This window comes from Aristolochia californica, unplaced genomic scaffold (assembly GCF_029961685.1).
Source record: "Aristolochia californica isolate CCGP_79_NKW_82.1479 unplaced genomic scaffold, dmAriCali1.0.hap1 SCAF_9, whole genome shotgun sequence".
NCBI classification, from domain to species: domain Eukaryota; kingdom Viridiplantae; phylum Streptophyta; class Magnoliopsida; order Piperales; family Aristolochiaceae; genus Aristolochia; species Aristolochia californica.
Window position 1 is genome coordinate 37,839,189 of NW_027182290.1, and position 20,803 is coordinate 37,859,991.

The 20,803-nt window shown below is 37.9% G+C and overlaps 1 protein-coding gene across 1 annotated transcript; it reads right to left on the minus strand.

The window, feature by feature from the left end:
* Positions 1–9,472: 9,472 nt before the first annotated feature.
* LOC137941001 (cadmium/zinc-transporting ATPase HMA2-like) lies at positions 9,473–13,566 on the minus strand. Its single transcript, XM_068786187.1, has 9 exons — positions 13,350–13,566; positions 12,643–12,900; positions 12,432–12,529; positions 11,952–12,207; positions 11,738–11,875; positions 11,328–11,652; positions 10,987–11,189; positions 10,709–10,896; positions 9,473–10,592 (listed from the first exon to the last, which is right to left on the minus strand). Exons 1-9 carry the CDS (start codon positions 13,558–13,560, stop codon positions 9,813–9,815), a joined length of 2,457 nt encoding a protein of 818 aa, XP_068642288.1. The 5' UTR covers positions 13,561–13,566; the 3' UTR covers positions 9,473–9,812.
* Between the last annotated feature and the right edge of the window lie 7,237 nt (positions 13,567–20,803).

Sequence of the window (20,803 nt, forward strand, 5' to 3'; positions counted from 1 at the left end):
TATTTACTAAGAAATAGGTTGTAAGAACAACATCATCCCAATAAAGCTTGGGCACATGCATATGTATCATCATTGTCCTAACTACCTCCTGTAAATCGCGATTCTTAAGTTTAACTAAGTCATTTTGCTGAGGGGTAAAGACACACAATGTCTGATGAATAATTCCTAGCTCTTGACAAAAGACTTAGAATTTATGACTCATGAACTCAAGGTCATTATCAGTGCGCTAGATATAAAACAAAATAACAAAATGATTTTTTATTTCATTGAAGAAAATTTTGAATACACCAAGAGCCTCAGATTTTCCCTAAAGAAGTTAAATCTAAGTATATCCACTAAATCATCAATAAAAGAAATAAAATACCTATGACCAAACTGACTAGTCACAGGACAAGCATCCCAGATGTCTGAGTGTACAATCTCAAATAGATGGCTGGTTTTATGAGACGAGATTGGAAACGAACTTTTGTGATGCTTGTCCAGTTGACACGACTCACACTGAAAAGAAGAATTAGTTGGAAAGTCTAGAAAGACTTGAGTTTGTTTTGTTGGAGACAAATGACCTAGCCGCAAGTGCCACTGTAGAGGACAACTCATTGACTTGGCTAGCGGACTAACCGCAACAAATTTAGAGGAAAATTGAGAACAAAAAGCGTACTGAGCAAACAAAATAGAAGCATGAGTAGCATTGTCTACTCCTTGAATATGAGAGGTAGAACCATCCGCAATATTAACCTGTTTGATACGACAAGACTCTTTTAAATCATAAAATAATGACAACATACCTAACATATGTTTGGAGGCACTTGAATCAAAAATCAAGGATGGAGACTAGTGAACATGATAAGTTGTCATTCCTGAGTCAACACTGGTAGAACTAGGAACTATGATGGAAGCATGAACTACAAATGCTCAAGTCAAAGCGACATAGATTTGGGTCATACATTGAGCAATTTGTCGTTGTTGTTGTATCTATTGCTGCATATCATCTGGAGCACCCGGTGTAACCGACATAGAAGAATCTAAACTCTCACTTCCACTATCAAGAGTTGTAGAATTAGCCCATGCAACCTTCTCAAACTTAACTCAACATCTATCAGAATAATAATTATTTCTTTCATAATAAACACAATTCCTTTCTGACTTACCATCACTACGTCCTCTATGTCTGCCTGGGGCCTCTCTACCTCTAGATGAATCTGTAGGGGCTAATGAAGTGTTGGAAGCATTAAAAGTAGTAGTTTCCATTATTTTACTTCACTTTTCCTGTTCGAGGTACAATAGTCTTCTCAAACATCATAATCCGATTAAGAGTGTTAGAGAGAGTAGGGAATTCATTTGAAGCTGACACTAGAGCATTGATAACATCAAATTCAGCACCTAAACCATCCAAATTTTTTGCAACAAGTAACTGATTTTGCTGTTTTCTCAACTCATTTTCACCCATAGTAAACAAATGATATACATTGATCTCCTACGATATGCCAAGGAACACATTATAATATTCTATAACAATTCAATTTTCTTTTTTTCAACCCAAAAAAATTTGTCAGCTCATAAAAAAGTCTTGTATACAGCTCATAGAGTTAAGAGAGATTACTCTCCTGTGCATATAAAGATTCCAGAGACAACCATAGAGCCTTTGCTGTCTCACAGTTCATCACTTGATTTATAAGAGTCAAAAATCCTTCAATGATTCATAACGACCAGTAACCCTAAAGTTATGGCAGAGAAAAGGGGAAAAAACTTAACTTTGATGAACCAACATTAAAACCCTATAGTTTTTCTCCTTCCGGCAAGTCATCATCTTAAAAAATGGCAAGAATATGAAGTAAAATGCTCCCAACAATTATCTACTCTTATGATACCATGTAAAAATCCTGATTTGGGAGAGGGCAGAGGAGAAAATTAAGAAAAAAATAGAAGAAAAAAATTCTAAAGAGCCTGAAAAGGCTTCATTGGGAATTGTGCATGAATTCCGTGACTTCTTAAATACGTGTTTTAAGTTACAAATTATAAAAATACCCCTATACACAAAATAAATTTTAATATCTTTATCTCCCTAACTACACATCCCATGTACATGAAAATTTAACCACCCATATAATTTAACATGGAAAAAGAGATTACATAAAAAAAATTAACCAATGACCAAAATACCCCTGAATGTATTCTCTAACATCCTTTTTTTTTTATAATCTAAGTTGAGGCGGTAATCAAACTAAGGAAAGCATAGTCGCAAGGCCGACTGAAGCCGACATGATAAAACATTATAAAACATCCCATAATCATTGTAATGGTTCAGGCCTCTGTGATGCGACGAACATGAAGAGCACGAAGAGGAGCGCCACCTGTTCACCGAAAGTACCCAATGTACCTTGCTCCTGTTGCTCCTGTTTACGGATTAGCACTCGTCAATCTTTTTCACTTCACATGCGCCATCGCTGCTTCGATCCATGAGTGATGATGATCGTTTTGAAAAAATTCTTTCACGGCAGTAAGTGGGTAGGCACATTCACAGAGGAGCTTTAATCATGAGAATTTAGCTCAATTTGGCACTCAAGTTGATGCGTGATGAATGCCAAATTTGTACCAAGTGGCGGAGGAGAGGGAATACCCACTGACGTTCTCAAATCTTTCTGCCGCAGGAGATAGGTGATGGCCGACAAATATATAAAGCGGAACTCCACCTTATCTCATGGGGTGGGGATGGGGTGAGGAAAAAGAAAAAAAACCGGTGACCATGATTTATATGATCACATATATATATGAAAAATAGGTTGAGAGCCTATTTGCATAATTTTATAAAACTATGAAAATGTAGTTTAAAAAACTATTCTAGTCACTTTATCATAATAATGTTTAGGAGAAATATAGAAAGAAGACTTTGATTATTTCTTGGACTAGAAAAATACAAGCATTTGTAATATGGGTTTGTTCACGGGTCCGATTCAAACATATCATTCCCTGTTTGGATGTTGTATTTAATTTTTTTTTCTATTTTAATTGACACATGTCGACATCGATATTAGAGTTATTAGGGTGTTGGATCAGTTAGTTGAACTAGTTATATTAAGCTAAAAATGGAAAAATAGAGCAACTAATTGCTTATTTTATTGGTTCAACCACTGACCAATTTCAATTGTTGGAAAAATTAATGCCGAGAAGCATCGAGAAGAGAAATAAATTTTCTAGAACTAAAAGATTTGGAAACGAAATCTAATAGATTTCATATCAAAAGCAAATTTTACCTTTTCGAACTAGTAGGAAGGACTCTGCTCGCCTAGAATTCCTAGTTGGGAGTTGCTTAGTTTAATTAGGACTTAAATTGGCCTCCCATAAACTAAGCATGTCAAAAAATCATTTAATTTTCTCCTAATTAGATTGGGACATAACCGAGTCTCTTAATTAGATTGTGACACACTTCTCCTAATTAGGTTGATACACAATTCTAGTAATTTGGCAATTCTCTTTAGTTTATGACTTTGTAATCCTCCTCTTAAACTATGCACACCATTCAAATCTTTACAATACGACATGTTTGAAGTCATCCCCTTCCACACTTGAGCTTGCAAATTATACATATTTTTGGATGCTTCACCCTTCTGTTGGCTAAAACACCGGGACTTGTAGTGGTTGCATTGCTTGCGCTTGAAGCATTGACATATCCTTCCCTCATCCTACTTCCTTCTATGCACTTGCCTCGCCATTTGATTTTTTCGCCCTTCTCTTGTGATTTTGAGGTTGTTTTTTTGTCATCTAGCAACGTCAATTGACTCTCAATACCAACTCTAGTGCCGGCTCCATGTTCTCCAAGATTTATTGTTTGTGTACTTGGAGAGAATCCATCAGCTCATCTACTAAGATTTGAGACAAATCCTTTGACTCAGTAATGGTTGCCATGGCATAGGGCCACTTGGCAATGAGAGATCTCATAACTTTCTTAACAATCTATGTGTTTGTAATCCTCTCTCCATTGGATTTTAGTTGATTGACAATGACCAAGATCTGATTGAAATAATTAGTGATGGATTTTGTGGTGTCTTGTTGTAATAACTCAAACTAGCTTGTTACATTCTAAATTTGCATCTCGTGAACTTTTTTCACACCCTTATAAACTTTTAATAGGGTGTCCCAAGCCTCTTTCATTGCCTATGCCAACACAATCTTCTTGAAGATAGAGGAGTCTATTACATGCATAATACAATAGAGTGTCTTACTATATCTCTTCTTATTCACATGCATTGTGTTATGGTCATCTACAAGAAGCATATATCACAAAAGGTGATTACCAGTATAAATGTGACTTTTGATGAAGAAAGTGCATGTGTTTGGGACAGAGAAGGTAAGCAATGAATTTGAACTATACAAAAAAAGAAAGGGAGTCGACACTAGCAAAAAATAAATTGAAAGCTTCTTTTCAAGACGAAAAAGAAGTCACATAAATTGAGGTTTAAGAGAATCAGTCGACTACTTCCCTTGACCAGTCATCTAGCTTGTCAATTCATCAACCCTCTTCCCGTTTTCGTTGATCAAATCATCTAATTAGACATCTACTTTGCATATCCAATTCATTTACCCACTCGATTGCCTACATCGTTTTCCATAATTCCACTTTTTGCATTTGGTTGCCAAATCCTAAAGACAACTCTTCCAACCTAATTATAAGACTATGTTATTCACAAAGATATTGGCCTTGTTGATGAAGAAATCATCAATTTTGCTTTATTTGCAGATTGTGATCCATAAAGCTTCTCAGAAGTTGTTAAAGATGAAGTGTGGGTTGATGTAATGAACAAAGGGATTGTTGGAATGGAGAAAAATTCTACTTAGAAACTGGCTGGAAGGAAGAAACCCAATGGTGTCAAATGGGTGTACAAGATGAAGTAAGCCAAATGGTGGTGTTGGCAATCTCATAACATGCTTAGTGTTGAAGGGCTATAGTTGGAAGCCTAGAATTGACTAGTTTAAAGTATTTGCTCCTGTTGATCCTCTTGATATTGTTCAAATAATTTTGGTTCTTGCAACAAAAATTAAATGGTTTATTCATCATATAGATATCCATTTTGCCTTGCTCAAAGACATCTGGAGGGTTATATGTAAATCAGCATGACAATTTTGTCAAAGTTGGTGAAAGGCATCTTGTTTACAAACTGAAGAAGGCTTTCTATGGGTTGAAGTAGACACCTAGGGCGTGGTACACCAAAATTGACACATATTTTTTGAAAAATGGTTCTATGAGGTATCCTCATAAGCATGCCTTATATGTGAACATATAAAGAAGTGATAGTATGTTGCTTGTCTGTCTATATGTCTATATGTGATTGATTTATTTTACAGGAGAGTCAAGAATTAGTTGATAGATTTAGGGTGGCAATAGTGCATGAATTTTCTATGACAAATATAAGACTCGTCTCTTATTTTCAAGGGTTTGAGGTGAAGAAGTCAGAGGGGATATCTGTTTCACACCAGAAGGAAGCACATGTCATCCTCTCTCACATTTAAATGTCTTCATCTACCCCATTCACATACCCATGGAAGAGATGTTGAAGTTGACCAAGGAAGGGATTGGTAGGGAAGTAAATCCCACGTACCATAAGAAAATAATTGCGACTTTATGCTACTTGACAACCTCTAGAATAATTGGGAGTTTGTGCTACTTGACAACCTCTAGACCTAAAAGAGTCTATAGTGTTGGTATGGTGAATAGGTTCTTGGAGAAGCCTCATTAGTCTCACTTGCAAGCAGCCAAGAGGATACTTTAGTATGTCAAAGGCACAATAGGGAATGACATTTTCTACTTGTCCTTAGTTGTATCTTATTTTGTTGGGTGCAATGATAACGATTGGGCCAATGATATAGGTGATCAAAAGAGTACTTCTAGGTATACATTCAAACTTAGCTCCAATTTTTTCTTGGTCCTCCAAGAAGCAATAGGTGGTTACTTTGTCTTTTATAGAGGTGAGTATATTGCGGCCGCATATTGTGCTATACAAGTGGAGTGGTTGCACCAACTGCTTACAACACTTCAAGTACACAAGTAAGACATATAGATTCAAATTAGGTGCAACAATAAATCAGCCATTGTTTTGTCAAATAATGCAGTCTTTCATGGGAGAAACAAACATATTGATATTACATCATGATATCAGATATCTAGTGATTCATGAAGAGATTATACTTGAGTTTTGCAAAGATAGAAGAGGAAGTCACTCATATTTTCACAAAGACATTGAAGACTAACATTTTCCCAATTTCAAGATGCATGATGTTGGGCATGGTGAACTTAGTGATGGAAGCTTAGCTTAGGGGAGGCTTATGGAGATCGTGATTTGATCATCATGTATTGTGATGAAGATTGTGTTCTAAGTGTTGTTGAGAATAGGAAGTGCACAAGAGTCGTGCCAAAGTTCTATTTTTTTATGTTTCTGTTATAAATAAAGTATGGAAGTAATCTAATTTAAAGTGGTTTTTTAAAAGCCTTTTAATTGCCAGTATGTCCAAAATCTTTCTCTCCCTCATTGCATATTATCTCACTGTATATAACATTTTTCTTCTTTGTTCTCTTTTAATTTTATTCTCTCCTCACAGTGTTGCAATTACATGACTCAATATTTTCTTGGTGTTGAAGAAGCCATATCAAGAATTCTAAGACGAGTTTCAAGCAATGCATATGTAACAAAGTTCATAGAATCTAAGGTGAGTTTTATACAAAGTTCTTATTAGCTTGTAGATTATTCTCATCTGTTGTTCTCTTTTAGATCACATGAGTAATTAAAAAATGAAACCACAAAAGCATATGAATTATATTGTACTGAAAATTAAATGTCTATCCGACTTTTTGTTAGGGAGGTTTTAAGATTTTAGGTGAAATATAGTCCAAATACTATAAACCGAAGCGAAGCTCATGAGCAAAACTCCTTTCTTTCCATATAAAAACTAAGCAATTTCTCTTTGGAAAGATTACCTATAAGAATTTCAGTGCCAATTGTTTAAAATTTTGGCCTTGAAATAAAAGCATAAGGCCTTGAAGAAAATAGTTATAATAGGGGAAGTCAAGAAAACTATGATTTTTATCGCAGAGCTAAAAATTGGAGTATTTTTAACCAAATTGGACGATTTTTCTTTTAAAAAGGGAAAAAAATCTATTGTAATTGAAGCTATAAATAGTAAACATCTATAGGGCCAAAACATAAATATAAGAGATCTCAAGGGAAAGAGATAAGAGATGAACTCTAGCACTTGGAAGAGAGGAGAGAAGAAACCAACAGAGAGAAAGAAGAGGAAAGAGAGAGAAGTGTAAGGACGGATTTGAGCCAAGAGGAAGAGACATCAATGCTCTACCCCATGCTTTGAGGCTATATTTATAGTTGTGTGAAAGTGTTTACAGTGACTACAATGCCCTTAGAGATCCATGCTTCAAGAGGAAAAAGATATAAGATGACATACACCACCTTGCACAATTACAATTTTGTGTAATTTCAATGAAAATTATCCTTATTTACTTACTAGCCTTGCCACCCCTATACACATGGGTGTCTCTTAACAATATTTAAACTTGAGAAAATAGAAAATAAAGAAGAGAAACATTAACCAAACTTACAAACTAGAAAATGTCATAAACTGAAGAATCCCTTTACGAACAAAGAGCACTCAGAATTGTCAAAGTGTTCGGAAGAACTCATCAAAACTGGAAATAGTTCACTGATTCATGGAGAGTCAGTCACTTATATGAAATTCTTTAAAATTTTCATTGACATATGGAGTCACTATTGCAGGGAATGCCACAAAACCTAGAAATGGTGTTAAATTATAACTATTGTTAGCAATTATTTCCAGCATGATTGGTTGCTTAAAATTGACTGTTTGTTATAGAGGATTTAAAATAAGTATAAGTTCAGGGTAAACACTGTACCATCAATAATACAAGTATCATTCTTGAGCTATCAAATAGGTTGTCACAAGAAGCAAATAGAGCATGTTGTGAAAAATAAAAGCCATAGACTCGAGAGAATTAAATTACTTGATGTCAACTGACTAGTTGTTGTGTTGAAAACTAAAAAATAACAATGAGTTGCTTCAAAATTCAATTGCAATCAAAATGCTAAGGGGTATTAACCAAAACCGGATTGATCTCGCTGATTTTTTTACGAAATTGATTACAAACACCCAGATATCACCACAATTATAAACTCAAGTCACTAGGAAAGAGACAAGAAAAAAATTACTTACAAGGGATGGATCTTCTAATTTGACAAAGCCATAAAGTGAATAAACTAGAACTAAATCAAAAGTGATGCCATTAAAAAGTTTTACCATCAAATAAATAAACACCTTAAGCAGGTAGGCGAACTACCAAACCAACTTGGGATAGACAAGAGAAGGCAATCTTCAATGGCATAAAGAAATTCTAGAATGCAAGGATAAACTGAATGGAAATTTAAAAAGGATACATGGAAAAATAAGAAGACTATTAATTGTATAAAATAAAACATCTAATTGACCTTTTAATTACCAAAAAATTGGAATTAGAGAATCATATTTGAAACATAGATGAAATAGAAAAGCAACTATGTTCCTAAGATCGAGTAGAAAATGAAGCCATCTGACCCTAGTGAAATATTCCTTACCCGTAATCAAATATATCTTACTTCATTGATAGAAATAGAAAAGAAAAGTGAAACACAACACAAAAAAAATCAAAAGCTATTTGGAGACCAAAACAAATTAGTAAAATTGATCTCAAGAGCCGACAATAGATTGAAATAATGAAAATCTAGGTACAAGATTTGTTCTCAATCCAGACTTTGCATGAGAGGAGAGAGAGAAGAGAGACGAGAGGAGCGGGAGGAGAATGAGAGAGAGAGAGAGAGAGGTAGGTACCTATTAAATGTCATTGGAAGAAGCTGTGTCGAGTAGAGGAAGAGGAGGAAGAGCGTCGAGAGGAGCAACGACATATTTGGGGATGGCTTTACATTAGGTCGGAGTTTGACATTGTTTTGGCATAAGGTTTTTCGGCCCATATTGGCAAGAAAACCTTTGGGGAAAAATTATATGATTTTCTTGGTAAAAAAATTATTATTTTCAAGAAACACGAGAGGATTTTCCAATGTTTCCTAAAAAAGGCAAGGCTGCAACTGATTAGGTTAAAATCCGTGGGTTTTGGTGCAAATACAAACTGATCAAAAGAGCCTATATCCCTTATTTATGTTAAGAATTAAAAGTTTTATAAAGTTTGATTAGACGCACCTATTAGTTGTACTAATGTTAAACCTACTAGGTCTTATAATTTGGTAGATTTGATGATATTGATAGAACTATATATTTAATTTTACTTTTCAGTTCTTCTTAATCACATGCAACTGATATTCCATTAGTAGGTTCAAATAGAAAACGGCAGCGCTCACTTGTATTCCATTTTGGTGTTAAGTACTTCAACTAAGGAGAAAAGTAACGATGATCGTCACCTTTTCAATTTAATTGGTGAAAACTGGCATCAAATCCATCAGTTAAGGCCCTCCATGAGAGTACAGATGCCTGAGTTTCTATTGTCATTGTTTACTTCGAAATTCCTCCGGGATTGATTCGCCCATTATATAAAAAAGGGCACAAAAAATCTTCCATGGAGAAGAGCCAGGGGCCTTTCACACCTAATGTAACCAGAAGACACCCCTCCATTAAAGCTTGCCATTCCTTGCTTTCGCTGACTTAGAACAGAAACAGAGCCTACACTTTGAGTGCCGCCATCTCCCGCTTCATTCTCGCCGGAGATTATAATTGAATGCTCGTGACGCAAGCCCTTAGGCGTCATCCTAATGCTGCAGTTGCGACCGCGAACAATCGCAACAAGGAGAATGAGCGTGGTCATGGGTGATATAGTCTGATGAATCGTCGTGATTAGAACAAGCTTCTTGACCTGAACAGTGTTCTTTTTCCGTCGAGCCCATTTCAATGTCTAAAGAAGCACCAACGCATTTAGGCTCCGCTGCAGAGTCTCGGCCACAACCATGGTGAGCGTGATGAGACCCTCCATTGCAACTAGAATGACTTTTATGGTTGTGAGTCTTGGAGTGTCCGTCGCTGCAGCCGTGCTGGTGACCGTGAGACTCCTCCTGACTGGTTTTTCTGCAACACTTGTTTTTTTTCTTCTTGCCGCTTGCAACGGTCGCTCCTCCTCCTCTGAGTCGCATACTGTTGAAGATGACCAGCAGGCATGTACCCACGTCGGCGACCACTGCCGCCCAGACGAGAGGGTGGCCGGCGAGGGCCAATGCGAGGATGGCCACCTTCGTCGCTATTGATACTACCACATTTTCGATGATTCTCCGCCGGGTCTCGCGCGAGAGTCGAACGGCGAGGGGAATTTTCCGGATGTCGTTCGACATCAGAGTGACATGACCCGTCTCGATCGCAACCGCGGCGCCTGATATCCCCATCGAAATGCCGATGTCTGCAGTGGCCAATGCAGGAGCGTCGTTCATTCCGTCTCCCACCATTGCAGTTGGTCCGGCCATCTTCTTCAGCTCTTTTATAAATGCTACCTTCTCCTCGGGTAGAAGCTCTGCATGAACTGTCTCGATAACTTCGCCTAGCTGTGACGCCATTAACAGACACCAGGAAAATTTGAATTCAGAGTTCGGGCGATTCATTTTAAGTTAGAATCATCTGTATGGAAGATAACAGTTGCAGAAACATCGTACGAAAGAACCTGATGTTGGATATACATGGCCGCTGCGTTACTGTCTCCTGTGAGCATGGCCGTTTTCAGGCTTAATGACTTCAACTCCCTGATCGCCTCCACCGCTCCAGTTCGGCAGGTGTCTGAAAGGCTGAAAATTCCGACCGGGGTTGATTCCAAAAATACATACCCGATCGTCGTCCCTTCCATTGCCGGAACTGAAAATCAGACACCCAGTTCTGTTTGTTTACTTTCAAATGCAGGGAATTTTCGACCAAAATTCTTGTGCGTTCGAGGCATTACTCTACCTGAACTACAGCCGACCCTCCTCGCAATTCTTTTGTTTCCGATGTAGATCGATTTTCCATCTATTTCACCATAAATTCCTTCTCCGGGGAAGATCTCGAACTCTTTCACGTTTTCCGGTTTCGGTTCCTGACCGTTTAATCGACTGTACTCAACAAGCGCTGCTGCCATCGGGTGACCTGATTTGCTCTCTATACTTGAAACCCTGAAATCATCCTTTGGTAGTTAGCAGAACTAACCGAAATAAATTAAGAGCAAGCCTATCCATGGCTTTGTTGAAACAGAGGATCGATCGTAGGTCGAAATGAATCTGAAACTACAGAAAATTTTAAGGTTAATGTACCAGTAAAGAAGGGTTGCTTTGCTGACATTGTGGCAGTCTCGGAACTCAGTGACAGAGAACTCTCCCTTCGTGATGGTCCCCGTCTTGTCAAACGCCATAACCTTAATTTTGGCCAAAGCTTCCAGATAATCTCCTCCTTTCACTAGAAGTCCAAAACCGGCTGCTTTCGTAAGAGCACAGTAAGTGGCGACTGGGGTCGATAGAACCAGAGCGCACGGGCAGGCACTTACGAGGAAAACAAGTGCTAAATGGAACCAATGCCTGAGGTTATGAACCCTCATTGCAACTGGAACCACTGCAATACCCAATGCTACAAACAGGACAGCTGCAAAACGAAAGAAGTTATACAGTGAATCACTTCGGGAAGTTGAGATGAATCGGGTGAGTATAGAACTCTTTCATTTACGTACTTGGCGTATAGTATTTAGCACAACTGTCAATTAGTCTCTGTGTCTTGGACTTGCTGCTTTGAGCTTCTTCTACTAGTTTTGCCATCCTAGCCACTGCCGTGTCTTCAGCTAGAGTTGTGGTTTTCACACTGATATAACCTGTAATAAGTAACTATATTGTAGTTAACTCTCGCTTCATGCAAGGAAGAAAGAGGAGAAGATAAGAAACAAGTACCCGTTAAGTTAATGGCGCCTGCCCAGACAGTTGAATCAACTTGTTTAGCTACAGGAAAGGACTCTCCAGTTAAGGACTTCTCATCAACTTCACTCTTCCCTTCAACAACAATCCCATCAATTGGGATCACTTCCCCTGCCTTCACTGCAAGGACTGTATCCACCATAACATCTTTGGCATCCACAACGAGCCCATTTTCTGCCAAGACAGCTTTCTGTGGCGCCATACTCATCAGAGACGACATGGCTGCTGTAGCCTGCATTGTAATTCAATTTCAAAAGAGGAAACTGCATAAGATAGGAACATAGAATGGGTGTATAGTCCTCTTTGACATTTTGAGAGAAAATGGAGTGAATTTTGACCATTATCAAGTTTAAGCAAGCATCTTATGCTACGTATATAAAAACCGACTAATCAGGGGGGAAAACAGGGTAAGGATTCCTGAAGAAAAAGGAGATGAAACGGAGATAGATTGAAGACCTTGTGACTTGCTCTTGATTCAAGCCACACAGCAAAGGTGAATAGGAACACTAGTAGCCCTGCTTCCCAAAAGTCTCTTAGCAAAAGCGAACCAGCCACTGCAGGATTGTAAGCACTTGGCTGTTAGCATGGCTGAAGATCATATCTAGATAGATTTCTTTAATAGAAAGCCTCTCACTAGACAATCTGGGGGATGGGTATTGTTGCATACCTGCGATCAAGACAAGAATGTTGATGTCTAGAGTAAGTCTCCAGATGGCAATGAGGCTTCTCATTATAATAGGAGGCAGGCCAACAATCGCTGCAGCGAGTGCAAACCAGTGCAATGGGCGATAAAGCGATTGGAAAGCCGAAATCACCAGCAAACATAGAGAAGCCAATGTGTATGCATTTGGCCATGATTTCCCCTTTTTTTCTTCTCCAAACACACGAATGTTTGCCTCCAGCCTTGCCTGGTTTAGCACCTTGACTGACAGAAGACCCAGAATTAACAACAAATAACAAGCTTAACCAAAATAAATAATAAAAAATAAAGAGCTTTGATGGGTCTCTCTCTTGTGTGGAACCCTTCTCTCCACTCATGGATCTCTTGAGTCACTGTTTGAACATTAAATCGAGCAACCCGTTAGATTGGTCCATGGAAATCAATCCAGGCCATTGATTTGCCAAATAGAGATCCCACTGAATCTGAACCGTGGAGGTGAAATATTCATTAAAAACGAATGGCGGCATGAGCTGTTACTTTGTAGCCTGAACCATCACTCTTTCGGATTCTTCTCTGAAATTCGTCCGAGCAAAAGCCAGCACAGTAAACTAAACTAGAATCATATGCAGACCGGCAGTAACTTCCGGCTACAAGAACACCAGTCTGGAAACACTTCTAGTTTCTGGATCTATTAGGAGGCAATTTTATCGTACCTATTTGGGTCTGGGAGACAAGAAGGTTATCATGGACTACGATGACAGTTCTTGACGGGACGACAACTGAAACTTTCTGCACGCCTTCCAAAGGCTTCAAAATCTTCTCAATCAAAGGAACCTCAGACGAGCAGCAGAGACCCAGAACGTCGAAATAACTCTTCTGGAATCCCATGACTTTGTTTTCTCTGTCAGTAGCCATGAAGCTCATTCAATCAGTGCTATCTGCAGACACAACAGAAACAGTGAAAATTTATACCAATGACACCTGATTTTGATAGTCAGATGGAACAAAAACAGAGAAACGAAGAATCGATGAAGTTTAGTTTAGTTCAGTTCAGTTCTGGTGAGCTCGGCTCACCCAGAGGAAGAAAGAACAGTAGTGCTCATGCAATATCAATCAAAATGATGGGGAATTGCTGGAACCCACGAAACAGGGGTAAAGATCCTGAAGAACGGGGTGGAGGAAGATGGGTATGAGATTCGGTATAAAGAATCAGATATTCAGATAGAATCATTTTCTTCTCATGTTCAAGTAAGGCACCGTATCGGATCTGTAAATTGTAAGATCAGACAAAAATTCTTCACAAGAAGCATTATAAAATCAGCAAAAACGATCGAAACCGCCCATCTGTCGAATCAGAAAGACATTTTCTAATTGGGATCCGATTCTCTGCATAAGTTGAAGGATTGACCAGTGAGGAATGTTTTGTAGCTCACCGAATGAACGGTAATGACGAAGCCGTTCATAGCTCCACATGTCTCATGAAGGAACTGAGTCTCAGAAACGTTCCACCACGTTGCCACCTCATGCATGGCACCGAGACTTGGAGAGGATAAAGACGATTGGCAAAGCTGCCAATAGCCATACCAAGTGGCTTATGTGCTTTCCAAAAGCTTCAGTTTCAGAACAGAATTTTCATGGTTCGTCGCCTTAGAGGAGCGACGATGCAGCATTAGCAGACTCAGACGTCCGATTGTTTACGGGAAAATAACATAATAAACAACATAAGTGGGGATACTTAATCTTCCGTAAATGAATAGAATCAACTAAATTGAACAGAACCAGCAACGAGATGAACCAGGGACGGGGCAACCGAAAGGGTATTTTTAGCATTTGCATTTTGAATTGAGCATCTCCTGTCATCAGAAGGTTCTCTGAAGAGACTCCATTAATGGGGTTTCAACTCTATAAGAAAAAGAGAAACAAGGGTCCAGGGATCCCTTACCTCGATGAAACCAACTAAGATCTCCCGGTTTCTTTATCCTTGCATATCAGATTATGAAATTTGGCTTGGCGTTTAAAGAATCAAAAGAACAGTTGTTTAAATCTTCAAGTGCTATGGTTTCTCTACTGGCCGATTAGATATTAAATACAAAAGCAGACACTCTTTTTGTCGGAGCACTCGATCCATTGATTCCGGCGGCTCAAGTAATCCTTATCTACAGGACAAGGAAAAAAAGAGATTCCATTTCTGAATCCAAGACGATGACTGCAAAGTTCTGAAATTCAAAGGTCCAAAGCTGAAGATACAGAAATTAATTGTGAAAATCGATCGTTCAGAATGTGGGGAAAGACCAGAGGAAACAGTGAAGCATTATGAAGTGGTTTCTGCAGTTCTGCTTCTTTTCTTGGCAATCCATGGACAGATGATTGAAAAGAAAGTACACGGAGAGTATAGTCGAATGATTGAATTAAGAATAGATCGAAGAACTCGAGAAGACTCTGATTCTGATTTTCTTCATTGCATCCGCCAAAGGAGTGGAAAGCAGCAGACCATTGATTCAAGTCGCAATCAAATAAGAAAACACTGCGCGGAGAATAAGACCGATGAAGTTTTTTGTCATGACAAAAGAGATGACCCAGCACGGCGGCTGAAGTAGGTTGTTTACTTCTGAAATACGACCAGTATAATAAAGAGAGCCATCGATCCACGACCGCCTCCCGGGGAGAAAGAAGGGCGCTAATCTCATGTAAACACATCAACAATCAGATTTTAGGCACAAGAGCTCTAAGAGAAAGAAGCAGGAAGCAACAACTGTCACTGATCAAAACAATGCAAACGCCAATAGATGGCTGCAACTCTTTTTTCAAACCAGAAAATGGGTTGAAATCAAACAAGGCAAACAAGTGAAATTTACGACCCTGTGCATCAGAGAGATGGAACCCAGAAATACAGTTTCAGTTATATCAGTAAAAATCTATAGGGGAGCTGAGACAGTACTATCAGAAAATGAAGTTTTTGGCCTGATATCATCAACTATCACCTTAAACAGTGAATCTCATTGGGCAATTAGTACAAGCTGAAACAAAAAACAGAAAAAAAAAAAAAGAGTAAAAACCATTTAAAAGGAAATAGAGTGTTTGCAGTCTGATATCCGTCAAGCTCATTTAATCTTCTTAGCGGCAGAAACCCAGAATATGAAGCAGACGGAAATGGAACATTGCTTGATAACAAGCAAGCCCGTAGCAGTCGGTAAGCAACCTGCTCACAATCGAATTTCTTGTTTAAAAAAAAAAAAACAGAATAGTTCCTCACCAAAAAGCCAAAAAACAGTATATACAAGAAGTACTAAACTCCAATTGAAGCCTCCCCCAGGTAATCTCTCAATCCGTAGCTGCAGACGATTAGAAAAACACTGAGGACAGTTGAAGGGCTTCAACAAGGCAGTCGGGGCGTGGTAGAGACACTTCGTGTTGCATATTTCGAAAAGTGAGCAAAGAACTGCAGGGAAACGCAGAATAATTTGAGCAACTTTAGAGGGAATTAAAAAAGTTGTACATAACCAGCGAGCGGGGAGAATGGAATCCAGACATGAAAAGCAATTCAGTTTTTCAGTTGGTAGGGATATGTTCTGAATGCGAATGTGCGAGTGAACAATTCCTTGATACGTATCGGCGACTACTTTCAAAAATTGGTTTTTCTTCGTCATCCAACTTCCTTATTTACCTCAAACCTCAAAATGATCGATCATATCAACCCTTTCGACCCCTTTTGGGACCTTCAACATCTAATGTTGTTGTTTGTCAATGAAATAAATACTATTAATGGAAGACTTTGCTCTTTCTCTTAAGTCTATTAAGTTGGCTATTATATATTAGTATGCTCTATTGCAAAGTTTTGGATAGGATAGCTTGCAGTTCAACGGTATTGAGTTCATCACAATATTATCTTTATTCATTTTTGTAATTTTTTTTTATTTTTTTAGTTTTCAATATAGGTTGGAAGTTGAACCTGGGTTGAACTCGAGCTCACACTCAGTTAAAGTTTTTGGGCGAGCTCGATTCCAATTTTAAGCTTGAGGTTGAGTTCTAATTCGAAGTATTCAGATCAAGCCAACCTCGAAGTATTTACATGAAGAAATAAGTCTTATTAATCATCTTTATACGATTAGAGGGTAGAATACAACCTAACAAATCTAAACTCGTTAAGAGTCCCTACATACACAAAATGCAGTGAAGATTGCTTGAAAAATAACAAATCTTTGTGCACCTAATGCAAGGAGTCATCCATAAAGAGCAATTCTCATGCAATTGTTGCTGGTAAACAGGTAAAGGCTCAATTAAAGGTGCTTTCATTGCTTCTCTATAGTGTAGATAGTCCCACGACTCTTGGCACTTTCCCCAGCTCAGGCGACGGCGACTCTTGAGTCATCCTCTGGGACCGGTGTACGCATCAATTGATATGAAGATTGGCAAGACACCATTGAAGAAATTGAAAGGTAAGTAATACCAGAGAGAATGACAGCACAGCCCTGGCAATTTTGGTATGGGTTTGTCCGCCGTGCTGCAAAGCCTTCCAAATCCATGGATCACACCTGTCTGGATGTTGTTTTGTCAATTTCTGAAGGAGTCTCATCGGCCATTTCCACTTTCCACCACCCGCCCCACCCTTGAAAGAAAAGCAATGGAATACTGAGACGGAAGAAATTAAATATTACCCAACGTTGTCACACCCTCATAATCTTAATGGATTCAGTATCAGACGGCACAATCACCTTTCTTTGCTTCTCACTTTATGCGGGTAATTAAATATTGACATTTGAGTACGAAGTGGTGGCACCACGTTGCAGTATATTTGTTCAGTGGAAAGAATCGCAAAATGGTTTCCTACGTTTCTTACGTTTCCACCAACCCCACCTCCATTTTTGTATCAACGATCGACCTTTCGTCCAGCTACTCTTGCATGTCTGCTTAATGCCTTGGTTCGCAAACTATCTCTGATTGCCCTTTTTGGGATATCAAACTGAACGATAGCTCAAAATACATACATCTTTTGATTGTCAGTATTACGATACCAAATTTGTAAGGATTCCTGAAAAGAATTCATACCGGAAGTATTTGTAAAGACCAAATCGGAAGACGAGTGAGAGAACGATTCTCTCTCAGTGGAAACCGTAGGCCCCCTGTTTGTTTCACAATGAAAATTGATAACAGTTGGAAAGAGATTCTACGGAAACAAAAGAAAAAGAAAAAGAAAAGCCTATTAAAGCTTCGTAGATTGAGCCAAAATCAAGAAGAGATGGCTTATGGGATTTGCCTTGTCGTTGCCACGAGTCAAAAGCAGAAAAGGAGAAGGAAAAGGAGAGAGGTGACGCATTGGACGCGACCTCATGCCACATTCTCTGGATCGAAAATCTCAGTCTGACCCACCTTCCTGATTTCTCTTTGTTTGGTGGATCTTCCGTCTCGCTAATAATTGAGTTACAATCGTGGTTTCGCTTGTTTAATCAAGAGTCGGAGGCTAGAAGGAAATATACTACCAGCGTTTGACTAAAATTTCAAACGGATAGGAAGGAGAAAAGGTTTTGTGACAAATCGTCCAACCCAACAACGTCCAAAACTCTAAAGGAGAGAAAAAGGGCGACCATTGAAGACAAGGGTCGGTCAGGTTCGGGTTTCGCAATCCCCGACCCTGATAATCCCCAAAAGACCCCAATTGTCAAACTCGACCCAACCAAATCATCATCCTTGCAACCCCGTTATTGTGAACCCGACTTGAACCTGACCCATCCCTGCCCTGTCCCCATAAACCCAACCCATTCCAACCCCGTTTTATATCCTTGTTTCATCTACGGGTAGAGGTAGGGTTGGGTTTGGGAAAACTCATTCCTGACCCGAAACCAAATCGGTTTTTCCTCACCATGTCCCCGACCTTTTGGGTGAAACTAAAAACACTAACTTGGAGTTTTTGGGTCAGATTAGGTCAAATTTCTCGTAATATCCAACTAGATGCCCACCCTTATTGAAGACCGTTTGAATGACATTATTTGCATTTGAACAACTCAACCTAACTCAACCTAGAAAAGTTGTAAGAGAAGATTAAGTAACTCAATTCATTTAATATAAGTTCCCAAAATATGTAAGTGACCTACTATATGTTTAGCGGCTAAATGAGAATTTTTAGTAAATTTTAATTGAGATTTCATCGATTTTTTAAAAAGGACAAAGTATCGTTTTTGAATTCAACAATTTGATTTTTGAACGATGAGAATTCATCTATTTGAGTTGTTTTTGCCTCAAACAATTCAATTCTCTCTCCTAAGGTTTTCCAAACCCTTCAATTTTAAATCAATATTGGAGTTAGAATTTGGGTCTTTGAAAAGATATTTTGGCAAGGAGCCAAGTATATTTGGACTTTACTTTGAAATCTTTTTACTTGGTGTTATCCTTACTAGAATCATTGTCTTAACTTTGAAATCACATTGTTCGTTCCAAAAAAAAATATTTAAAATGAAATTTTTCCTTAGTATTGAAGATTTGGGGATGACTTTTAAATTCAAGTACCTATATCAATGCTCTCAAAATTGGATAAAATCGGCTGGTCCAATCAGGTTACAATCAGGTCTAGTCGCATAATCAAAATACGAGACTTGACGATTTTTTTGTTTTTGCTGAAGGAGGATTCAAAGTGGAAACCAAACACTTCCATGAAAAACATCATACTACCTTACTAAATTATTGGATTTGTCAAAATTTAATAAAATAAAAATCTATAATAAATATAAGGGTAGCATCACACTTTGATCTAACCTACAGCTGAATTTGTTCTATCTTTGTTAGATCAAAATCGGTCATCCTACTAGTTTGATTGCCAATTGGCTTTAATAAAACTGACATATATGCATGTACTCCAAAATCAATTGGTAAATACTTGGTCAAATGAACCTAAACTATAAATCCGTACCTTTGAAATCAAATACAAAGTTTAGATTATTATTTGCGGCCATGTGGGCTAGAATTTTAAAATCAATCTTTGTGTTGTGCTTCTTTAAATGTGTCCCTTGATTTGAAAGCAAATCCAAACTTTATATTGAGCCTTGAATTTTGAAATCAATCCAATTTAGGACTTTTTAGTTGCTACAACATAGATTGGGCACATAGGATTGGTTGGAAACCCATGTGTGCAGGGGTGGCATAACTAGTAAATAAAGATAACTTTCATAGAAATGCCATAAAATTGCAATTATACAAGCCGGTATATGCCCTCTTAGATCTTTTTCTTTTTGAAGCATGTAACCCTAAAGGCATTGTAGTCAATAGAAACACCTTCACATAACTATAGATACAACCTCCAAGTATGAGATAGAGCATTCAAACCTCTTCCACTTGGTTTACATTCATCCATGTACCTCTCTCTTTGTTCCTCTTCTTTTTTCTCTCCTCTCTCCCAAGAGCTAGATGTCCTTTCTTCTCTCCCTCCCTTGTGTTGGCCCTAGAAATCAATATAGTATCAAAGCGAAAAAATATCTAAGATGGAAAAGGACAAAAAGATGGAGAAGAAAGGGAGGAGGAAGAAGAAAAAATAAAGAAAAGGAGTTTCCCGTTTTTCCTTAGTCTTCTTTCCCAATTCCTGTTTTTCATTGGATGTTTCACTCTCTTAGCATATTTTTCATATAACAAATATATATTATTGGAAAGATATTTGAGTCTATTTTAAAACTCAAAAAGAATCTTTTAATTTTTTTTTTAAAATAGAAATCAACATTGCAGTGGAGATCAAGAAGCAAAAAAGTTTCATGTAGTAACAAAAAACCTCAACTTTTATGAACAATTTGTACCAACATGACTAAGAATTTATCTTGAGAATTATATCTCAAAATAAATCTATGTGAGTCTAATTTCTATCCCAATAAATCATTTCTCAATCTGATTTTTCTAGAGAGAGATATCAACATTGGAAGTATCAAAAGTCATATCGGTATCCTGTTGGATGCGAAAAATCCAAATTTTTTGCCTCACTTTTTGAGTTGCTAATGTTGGTTAAGTTTCATATTTTTTTTCAAACTCTAGTCAAGATGTTATCAACTTGAGTATATTTCCTACTTAAAGAGTTTTATTTCTTTGATGTCATATTACATTAGTTTCCATAAAAGAAGTCTTTTCCTATATGAGTTTAGTTTCCTTTTTAACAAAGTCTAAAATTAATGAATTAGAAAGTCTTGCTTCCTTA